The 9,642-nt window shown below is 57.2% G+C and overlaps 2 protein-coding genes across 2 annotated transcripts in view; both read right to left on the bottom strand.

Annotated features, from left to right (window-relative positions):
* VOLCADRAFT_100878 (uncharacterized protein) overlaps positions 1-3,872 on the bottom strand; it is a gene marked incomplete at both ends in the record, with an annotated part of 6,044 nt that extends 2,172 nt beyond the window's left edge. Inside the window, 3 exons of the mRNA XM_002959374.1 lie at positions 5-1,927; positions 2,971-3,038; positions 3,833-3,872. Of these exons, the coding sequence (XP_002959420.1) occupies positions 5-1,927; positions 2,971-3,038; positions 3,833-3,872 (2,031 nt within the window). The remainder of the gene's footprint in view (positions 1-4; positions 1,928-2,970; positions 3,039-3,832) is intronic.
* A 1,470-nt stretch (positions 3,873-5,342) lies between these two features.
* VOLCADRAFT_100877 (uncharacterized protein) overlaps positions 5,343-9,642 on the bottom strand; it is a gene marked incomplete at both ends in the record, with an annotated part of 6,884 nt that continues 2,584 nt past the window's right edge. Inside the window, 5 exons of the mRNA XM_002959373.1 lie at positions 5,343-5,461; positions 5,929-6,052; positions 6,483-6,589; positions 7,270-8,906; positions 9,349-9,610. Of these exons, the coding sequence (XP_002959419.1) occupies positions 5,343-5,461; positions 5,929-6,052; positions 6,483-6,589; positions 7,270-8,906; positions 9,349-9,610 (2,249 nt within the window). The remainder of the gene's footprint in view (positions 5,462-5,928; positions 6,053-6,482; positions 6,590-7,269; positions 8,907-9,348; positions 9,611-9,642) is intronic.

Here is a 9,642-nt window from a genome sequence, read left to right as displayed (position 1 = left end):
CGACAGTACCGGCCACCATCGCCCAGGACGGCAGGTGCTGCGCCAAGGATTCCAAACTAGGCACGGAGTCTACATCATCGACGTCCGTACTTCCGCCGCCGCCCCCGCCGCTGCGACTGCTACCGCCGCTACAGTCACCTCCTTCGTTCCTGCCGCCAGGGCCGTTGCCGCCGCGACGGCGCTCGGCCAGCGCCGCAGTAGCCGCCTTCCTATCATGGTAACTGTTCCGATCTGTGGATGATGGCTTGGACCAAAAGCCCAGGCACCGTGTCGTGATGGCGACTTCGGCACTTCCGACCCCTTCCTCCACAATCGCCATCTTCTCGGGCCCGACAAATGCATTACCGACGATGGTGACGGTGCCGCCGTAGTTGACGCCGATATGAATACCGGTTTGCCGCATGGGGGCCGCCGCAGCCGCGCCACGGCCTCTGACGCCGCCGCGCCCGCCACCAATGCCGCCGCCACCAATGCCGCCAGCGGATATTCCCCAGTCACATTTGGATCTGGCGCCGGAGTAGTGGATTCGGCACGCCAATATGCTCGCGTCCGTGCCCCCTTTGATGAAAAACGCGTACGGATCGTTGTCCTCGAGCAGGCAACCTCGCGCCAAAACACTAGTGCCGCGGTCTGCGGACACTCCAAATTGTCCAGACCTGCTGATGGTACAGTCCAACAAAGCAACGTCCAACGGCGTGCTGTTGCGCCGGCCCCATTCCTCCGCCTTCGCCGTCGCAACGGCGGCGCTTGCCGACCGCGCCTTTCTCCCGTCACCTCCAAGGCCGTGCTGAGCCTCCGTCGCGGCGTTCACGTACGTGCCGCTCAGCAACACATTCTCCCGCTTTGATCCCACAATCGTACAGTCACGCAGTACGACGGTACGAGCACCGCCGTACGCGGATACGCCCTGGTTGCAGTTGGTGATGGTGACGCGATCCGCTATCAGTTTTCCACCCTCCCGGACTTCTATCGCCTGAGCTGCCGTACGGGTGAAGACGCATCCCGCAAGACGTGCCGTACACGCTCCCGTTACTAAGAGGCCTGCCTCGCCGTAGTCCTCGATACGGCAGTTCAGCAACTGCAGTTTTGCGCCATCGCCGGAGACACAGGCCGCCGCTACACGGCCGCTGCCAACAAGCCGTACTCCGGCCAGCGTGACGGAGGCAGGCGGCGTCCTACGGAAAATAGAATGAAACGGCAGTTCAGCGTTGACCCAGATCGCGTGGCTGCCGCCGTCACGCGTTGACTGCAGTACGACAGAACCGACGGCGAGGAGCGTGTAGGTGCTGACGCCGGGCGCCGCCTGCGGCGCGCGGGTGTTGGTAGTGTAGATGCCGGGGCGCAGTACGACAAAGCTGAAACCTCGACGCAGGGCGGCTTCGACTTCAGACCAGCTCGATGCGGCGGCGACGCGGCCGCAGTCTGGCGGGAGCTGCAGTCGTACTGGCGGCGGCGGCGGCTGTGCAGCCTCGTCTGTGCCGGCGGCAGCAGCAGAGACTGCTGCTGCAGCCGCAGCAGCAGCATTGTCCGCTGCACGCTGAATGGTGTTGTAGGTCGCCATCATCGCGTCAGCGCGACCACCTGGTTCGCACAGCGCGATGGCGATGGCGATGGCGGCAGCCGCGTCGGGGTGATCGGCCGGCAGGGACCGGGCCAATCGGTAGTGTGCTTTGATATTGCATGGCTGCAACTGTAGGCAGGCACGGCAGTCTGCCTCCGCGGCTGCTGCATTGCCGAGCTCCAGATGGCATGCGGCTCGATTGCACAGCAGGATAGCACGCTCCTCAGCAACCGTGCAGTTCAGGTTGCTTGCAGTTTTTAAACTACTATTGGATTGCAGTCCCTCGGAGTAGGCAGCAGCGGCAGCGATAAAATTGCCCTTCACGAACAGAGCATTGCCCCGCTCCCGCGGGTTGCCCTGTGATGCCTGCGCGCTCATGGCAAAGGACAGAAGTTCATAATATTATCACAGCTACGTTTTTGATCTGATTGATCTTGGTTTAGTGCATGTATATTTTTCTCCAGAAAAGGAACCGTAACGCCAACACCGGCACATGGACCGACAACCGAGCATGGATTTAAATATAAGAGAACAGATATCATGTCAATCACTTATTCTGTAGGCATTTATTAAAAATAGGATTACTTGCGAGTCCTTTGCTCACGGGTCCCTCACGGGTAGATGTATCGGATCGTGAGGCGTGTCCTAATCACGCACTAAAGACTTTTTGTTGCTGCACAACGTGGTTGCCATGCTCATAACAATGGCTGAAGCCTTTTATGTTTCAGGTACATCGGTAGGTATTCATTAAGCAGCCTCTCGCACAAATGTGTCCGGTCGTACTTCGCGAATAGGGACTCCGTACATCTCGTCCCAAAAGTCAGGAACGAATTTTGCCGCGCAGATGCGCGCGTGCGATTCGCAAAATGCGCCTGTACAAATGTATGTAAAATTTCTTGGCGGATGAGGACCAGGTGCGCCAGCGCGTTGCGCAGGTGGGCATGTTGGCCACAGCCGCACGCGGCATGCAGGCTGGACTATTGCGTGGATGCTTTGCAGTAACTAAAAGCACGGTCGTAGCTTGCAACTCTGGGCTCGTGAAACTGCCGCGGAAGATGAAGCGGTCGGCGAAGAATCAGCCATAAGGCGCCTGCTTTCGGTAGCGCAGCGCATAATGCACATTGTTCCCACTAGACTCAAGTTACACTCTTACGAAATAAATAATAACAACGCAGAATTAGGTAAAGAGAAGAATCGCGAAAGTCGTTCAGAACCTTGCAAGTAAAATGGATGCCGCTGAGGGCTTGGAACAGCTTTTCGCAGCGCATTCGGCCGTGCCTGCGTTAGCCGTGTTGCAGCAACTACGGAAGGACTTGAGCCAGCAGCAAGCTCAAATTCTGTTTAAGAACCACCGGCATTGTCTTCAGATGGGAACATGTAGTTTTGGTCGGCGCGGGCGAGCAGCGTACGCATTGCGCACAGGTACCGAGGTGCAGCGTCTCAGGATGGATTTCAGCCAACAAAGCCTCAAGAGCTGCTGCACAACCACCGGTGTGTCTTCAGTTGGGCACGTGTAGTTTTGGTCGGCGGGGTCGAGCAACGTATGCATTGCGCACAGAAACCAAGGTGCAGCGTTCTGTAACATCGCCAACATATCCGGTACGCGGTGGCAGGCTTGCCGAGCACGAAATGAAGGGGGGGTCGCATCTCACCATTCAACTAAGCATGCATGTGCTCGGTTGAATGCTCGGTAGCATGCGAGTTTACCCCTATCAGGATGTTTGTTTGCATATCCCCCCAAGCGAGAGGGCTTGCACCTATGCTGATGTTCGTTCCAAGAAATGAACTGAGGACTGATGCTACGGTGAAAGATTTGCACGTAAATTCGCCCGTGCAATAAAACGCCCTGTAACTCGCTTACGCTAATCTCACATTCCAATATGCCACTGCACTTTCCTCTCCAGCCTCGCCACATTATCTTCCTCGCAAACGTACTTGGGCACCATACAATCCAACACCATACGTGCTTTAGAAACGCGGGCAGCTGCTTCACAAGGGCCCCCATCTTTGTAATGCTTAACGCTGAAGCAAATCGTATTGTCCCTGCCGTGGCTTCCACGGTCATTCGGATCTCGCGGCAATCTGTACATGCATAGCATCAGGAACAAATCGGCATAAGGCTAGAACTGCAAAAGCTTACATTTTCAAAAAGGTAATATTTCTGTCCTCGTCCTCCATCCGCGTTTAAAATAGGACGGTTGGCAGGACTTTCAGTTGCCCTGCTCAATGCCGAGCCACTGCCGAGCACCCAGTAGGGAACCTTGCCCCTACCTGGGGCAACATCGTACCCCTTGTACGCCCATATTGGCATTATACTGGAAGGTCCTTGATATGTTAGCCGTAACCCTCCATGATAGCGCGGACGCAGCTTTTAAACTCTTTTGAAAATCTGAGGGCTGTTGCAGGGAGCAGAGAAGCGTACAGGGAAGCACCGCGGGAGCCCACCTAAGTCAAAACAGATTTTACCAAGAAAAGGTTTGTTGTTCAGTGGTTTGCTATCCAGCAATCCGGCTGTAAATTAACAATAAAAAAAGCTGCCAACTCTCTCACAGCTGGTGCAAACTTTTTGGGAAGACGCAGCTCTCGCTTATAGCTCACACAGCCCTCACATGTCCATACACAGCTGAACAAAGCCCTTCACGCAAATACTACTCCACTCCAGGCTCTCGAACCTTTTCCCAAGCCTCGTGAGGCATGGCAGCACCATCATACACCTTTGCACCGGTGTGTACATTTTGCAACAGATAAAACGGGAGAACACGCTGTTAAGCCTTGTATATCCTCCCCAGTAACCCCGAGGCCCGTTCAATCTTTCAAAGACGCTGCGATGCCGGACGAGCAAGTCGTACATCCCGGTGCAAGGGGCCGGAAACCGGTGGGAGCTCCTATACAAAAAACGACTATGTGCAGTTGCCACAAGCGGCGGCCTACTCCGTACTTTATTCCGTACATAGCTCCCCAAGTAATCAATCGCATATGCCCACGACATGCTGGCGGCCAGCCCAGCCTGGTGCTACTACTGGCGCTGAGCGCTGTGCTGCTTGAAGTTTGTTATATGTATAATATATAATACTTCCTTGAACATCCATTGCCTCGTGATAAGCGCAGTTGCATAAAAACCAGGGTGAGAGGACTACAGGGTACGGCAGTGCGCCTGCAATCGGCATTCATCATGGCAGTGCAAGGAGAGCTGCCGTACTACGACTTCATGCTCCTCCTCCTCCCCCTCTCCTCCCCCTCCTCTTCCCCCTCCTCTCCTCCCCTCGCGGGCCAAAACACCGTTACCTTCTTCGTTAACCAACCCTGCGCAGTATCTCCGCCGCAGCACCGCTCCAACACCCGAACGACAAGTGTCCTAGTGAACCACATGAACTCAAGAAAACTGAGAGCACGCAGATAACCAGAAGTCCAGGCGGCACCGAACCCGAGGAAATGTATTTCACACTCGGCCCAGCTCCCAACACCAGGGCCCCCCACCTCCCACTCCTCCGCTCCAGCGCCCACCTGAACGAGACTCCAGTCCCAAGTCGACAAGGGCGCCTCTGCCCTACCGGACACACACGCCTCCCCCCCAGCCCACAGGACAACATACAGGACGACAAGGCCCCCAGGTGCAAAGCTTCTTCTCCCTGCGGAGCTCGCTCGTGAGAGCGGTCCATACCGACGGGCCGGCTACACGGACGGTGTTGACAACAACCACGCGTTCACAACATTCTAGCGCTCACAGAAGTAATAATATAATAATGATACGATGTCCGGAGGAAGGCTATAGAAGCTTCCTTTAGATGGGTCCGTCCCGGTTCATGCGCTCAATGTACTTGTCATAGTACACCGCCGCCTTCTCGAACTCGCCCATATCCGTGTAGCAGTCCGCCATGGTGCCGTACGCGTCGGCGTCACCTGACCAATAACACAACGAGCACGCGGCGGATCAAGTCAAAGCATTACAAAAACAAAATGATACAAAATAGTCGCTGTTTGTGTAACAAACGCCCCGAGGTTGGTCTCAATTCATTAGGAAGACAAAAAATCAAAACAGGAGTCAAGAGACGGCACACCATACCTTAAACATTTTTTGAATTCTTCCTAAATCTTTAGATCCGCCCCAAACGAAGTTTTAGCCACATCCCAGGACTACCCAGCAGCCAGTGTTCTTCGTGTGACTTCATGCGTAAGTGCATGCTGCTGGCGTGCACGGGTGCATTCGGGGGCGCAGGGTTATCGACCCACATGGTGAGGCGCCCCAAGCAGTGGCGCACCGCGACCCCAACCGCACTCTTCTCAGTTTGGACACTCGTCCCACTGCTGTGTGTGTGTGGGAGAAAAGACGCCGCAAAAATGGACCCGTCCATCCCGAACGAACCCACCAGTGTACTCCCCGATTTCTCGGGAAATCTCCAATACGCGCTCCAAGTGCTTGATGGCCTGGCGGTACTGGTGCGTCAGGCGGCAGGACGCCGCAAGGCCCCGCTGCGCGCGCCGCTCTTGGACCTGCCACATCCGCCCACAGACGCGCAGTCACACACACAACCAACGTTTCAGACAAACAACATTTGATTTTTTTATTCTTGCGGTACTTTCAACCCAAGCCCGACCGGCTGTTAACCTGCCCGATATCGCATCACGCTGCATCCCCCATTCGCAACACGTAATGAGGATTGCGCCATGCCCATGCACCCACTCCCATGCAGTTTCCCAAACTGTACTTCCGGCATGACCGTCCCGCACCTTATCCGCTAGGGCTCCCAGAGTAACCCTCAGTCGCACCTTTAATTACTTTCCGAGCCGGCGGGCGCTGGCGGGCGGCGGGCATGATGGACAAGTCGGGTGTCCGCTTCCTCGAAAGGCGGGCCCCCCCTGCATCCGTACGGGCCGTAGGAGCTATGCTTGTCAGAGCGCGGGAGGCAGGAAGCCGACACACCAAGCCCCGAGCATTGGCCGAAGTAAATGTACAAACGGGCAGCTTGCGTACTTCATAGAGAAATGAAAGGAAGTTTGTCGGCCTGCTGGTGGCAAGTCGGAATGCCCCTGCGGGCAAATGGTAACACAAGCTGGGTGTTCGAGTTATAATACGCCATCATCTCAGAATTCAATAATGAGATACACGGCACTTTTTGAGATGAAATTTAAGCCGAGAGGGGTTGATGTGACTTTGGGCTCGGTGAATGGAGGCAGCCAAAGTCGTTTGTGCTCATACGATTTTTGTTGGCTACAGGCAAGATACCTTGCAATAGAGATTGCCATATAGTACTAATAACGCGTTTCAGCCGGGCGAGGTATTATGTTCGGTCCGTTACACACACACGGCCACACGGCCACACGGCCACACGGCCACACGGACATGGGCAATCCTACAGGGCGGGAGGCCCCCTGGGCGCTTCGCGCTGGGGCCCCGCCCAAAAAAACGCTAGAGGACCTTGCAAAAGCGATTCTGTTGGGGCTGTCGTGTGCCTGTATGACTGTATGTACGTCTGTATGTACAGCGCTTCAATCTGCCTTCAGCCTGCGGATGTGTGCGACAGCAATCTGAATCCACCACCTAGATGTCTTTCACTCAACCTCACTATGAACTGAACTGCGCTCCCCGCAAACCCTGTTTAGTCTTTCATCCCATTCCCCCAAAACAAACGAACATACAAACAAACGAACATACAAACAAACGAACATACAAACAAACGAACATACAAACAAACGAACATACAAACCACCCTTGCCCTTGCCGCCGCCGCGCTTTGGCTTCACATGCACGGTGAACTCGGCACCCTCCCGACAGACCGTCACCGCCGCCACCTCGGCCGCCGGGAACGACCCGGGCGCCAGGACATCCACGATGACGCTGCGCGCCCGGCGGCAAACATGTACGGCACCCTCCCAGGACCGCCGTGACAGCGCGTCATTGTCATCGACAGCAGGCGCGTTGTTCCCCAGTTTGTTAACCAGCTTCAGGTCCAAATGCGGTCGGGGCTGAGCCAGCCGCCGCCACGCTAACGGCGCCGCCGCCGCCGCCGCCGGCTGCGATTTTAGCGCCTTAAGACGTGTTGACACGCCGACCGGCTTCAGAGCCAGGCCGCCGCCGCCGCCGCTGTCGCGGCCACCTTCAGTCGCGGTCACCACGCACAGAGTTACGAACCAGTCACTGCGCTGCTCCAGGAGGGTCTCCGCAAGAAAAAAGTGCGCCGTCGCCGCGTCTTCATCCCAAGCGAGCGCCGCCATCAGCTGCTTAATGAGCCCGCCGTCTCCGCCTACGTTGGTAACCGGCAGCGGCACACGCGGCAGCGCCTCACGGCTAATCGCCAGCAGCAGTGGCAGGTGGCTGCAGCCGATTAGCTCCCAACCCGGCCGCGCTGCGTACGACAGTTGACGCAGCGGCGGCGGCCGGAGGCCGCCGATCGCCGCCGCCTGAAGCTGCGCGTGCAGCGTCAGCTCCCATTTGAACAGTGTAGCGGCTCCGCTGCCGTCGCACCGCACCAACGCCCGCACCATAGGTTCAAGCTGCAGCGGCGGCAGCGCCAATGACAGCAGATGCACGAGCGCCAGCGGCGCGATGGCGGGAGCAGTAGCAGTGCCGTCCCGCTGGTCATCCGACGGCAGGAGGAGAGCTTTGCAGCCTGGCAACAGCTCTAGCAGGAGTTGAGGCGCCGTCAGCCAGGAGCTCCTGCCCTCCTTGCCATCGCCGCCGCTGCCGCTGCCGCCATCGCCGCCACCGTTGCTGCATACATTCGCATATTGATTTGTACGGGAAACTGATCTGTTGGCTGAGGAGAGGTGGCTGTTAGCAGGAGCTGCCGCCTCTGGTACCGGATCCAGCACGGCCGCCGCCGCCGCAGCCCACACCGTCCGTACTCCTCGCCCCGGCCACACCTCCACCTCACCCTCTACCAATCGGATCGCTAACATCTCTTGAAATGCTGCCAAGGAGGGTCCTTGTAGCCGGGAAGCCACGAAGCCTGCTGGCGTCAGCGCCGGTTCCCGCTCCAGCTGACGGCCGTACACCGTCAGGCTCTCCGCACGCAGCCGTGCATATGTACGACGCGCCAGCAGCGGCGCTGCGGCCTGCACAAGCGCCTGGAGAGACACGTAATCCGCTACGTTGCTGCAATCGATGAAGTCGTACTGCAGCGGCTGTTGTGGCGGCGTCAGCGGCGACGGAGGTGGAGAGTAGGAGGGTACCGTCAGCAAGGCGGCGAGGATATCGCCGTGCACAAGTTGCACGGTGATGCTGCCGTCACGCAGGCCCTGTACGGCAGCGTCCAGGAGCGGCGTCAGCGCCGCCGTCAGGCGGGCAGTAGCGGTACCGGGCTTGTCCGAAAGCGGCAGGGCTCGGAAGATGGAGGAGGAGAAATACCTTCGAGGGGGAAAAAAAGAGGAGAGCGTAGAAAATCGTCGGGGCTGTTTCGGTCCATCAAACAAAACGTGTGACGCCTGAAACAGGACATGATTTTAAAATTTTAAATCGCGACATTTATATTTTAAGATTACTTCAATCGTGCTCATGAGCAGTTCTCATGTGTGATACGTCTCCGCGGACAATATGTCGTACAAACAATAAAAATAAACAAACAGAAATGCCACCCGCCGGCCCCAAATCAAGGTGGTCACTCGTCCGCCGCAAGATCCAGGAAACGTAACGTTGCTTTACCTCGCAAGCTCGAAAACCTGGTTTATATTTTTACAGTTTATGTTTCGCACGATTACTTCATTAAGTTCTGGCGCCCGCGGAGTTGAACGAAGTCACTAATATCCTCTTCCGCAAGGCAAAAACGACCTACAGACGTCCATGTGCCTACCCGTGCCCTCCTCTGCTCCCCTGCAACTGACGCCATCCCTGCCGTACCGTGTACTGCAACTCTGGTGCCAGCAGCAGTGTCGGATTGGCCGCCACCAGAGGCTCTACCGGCGCCGCCGCCGCCGCCGGCTTTTTGGCTCCGCCGCCGCCGCCGCCGTCCCCGCCGCCGCCGCCCCCGCCGCCACCATCGCCCTCAGGCCTCAGGCTGCCCACATGCACATACTCACGCACCTCAGGCCGCAGCGCCTCCGCCGCCTCCGGACCTATCGTTGCCTCCAGCGCCCCCATGGAGAGC

This window comes from Volvox carteri, assembly GCF_000143455.1.
Source record: "Volvox carteri f. nagariensis unplaced genomic scaffold VOLCAscaffold_189, whole genome shotgun sequence".
Lineage (NCBI taxonomy): Eukaryota > Viridiplantae > Chlorophyta > Chlorophyceae > Chlamydomonadales > Volvocaceae > Volvox > Volvox carteri.
The sequence above is the reverse complement of the archived record's forward strand: the minus strand, read 5'-3'. Positions and strand labels throughout refer to the sequence as shown.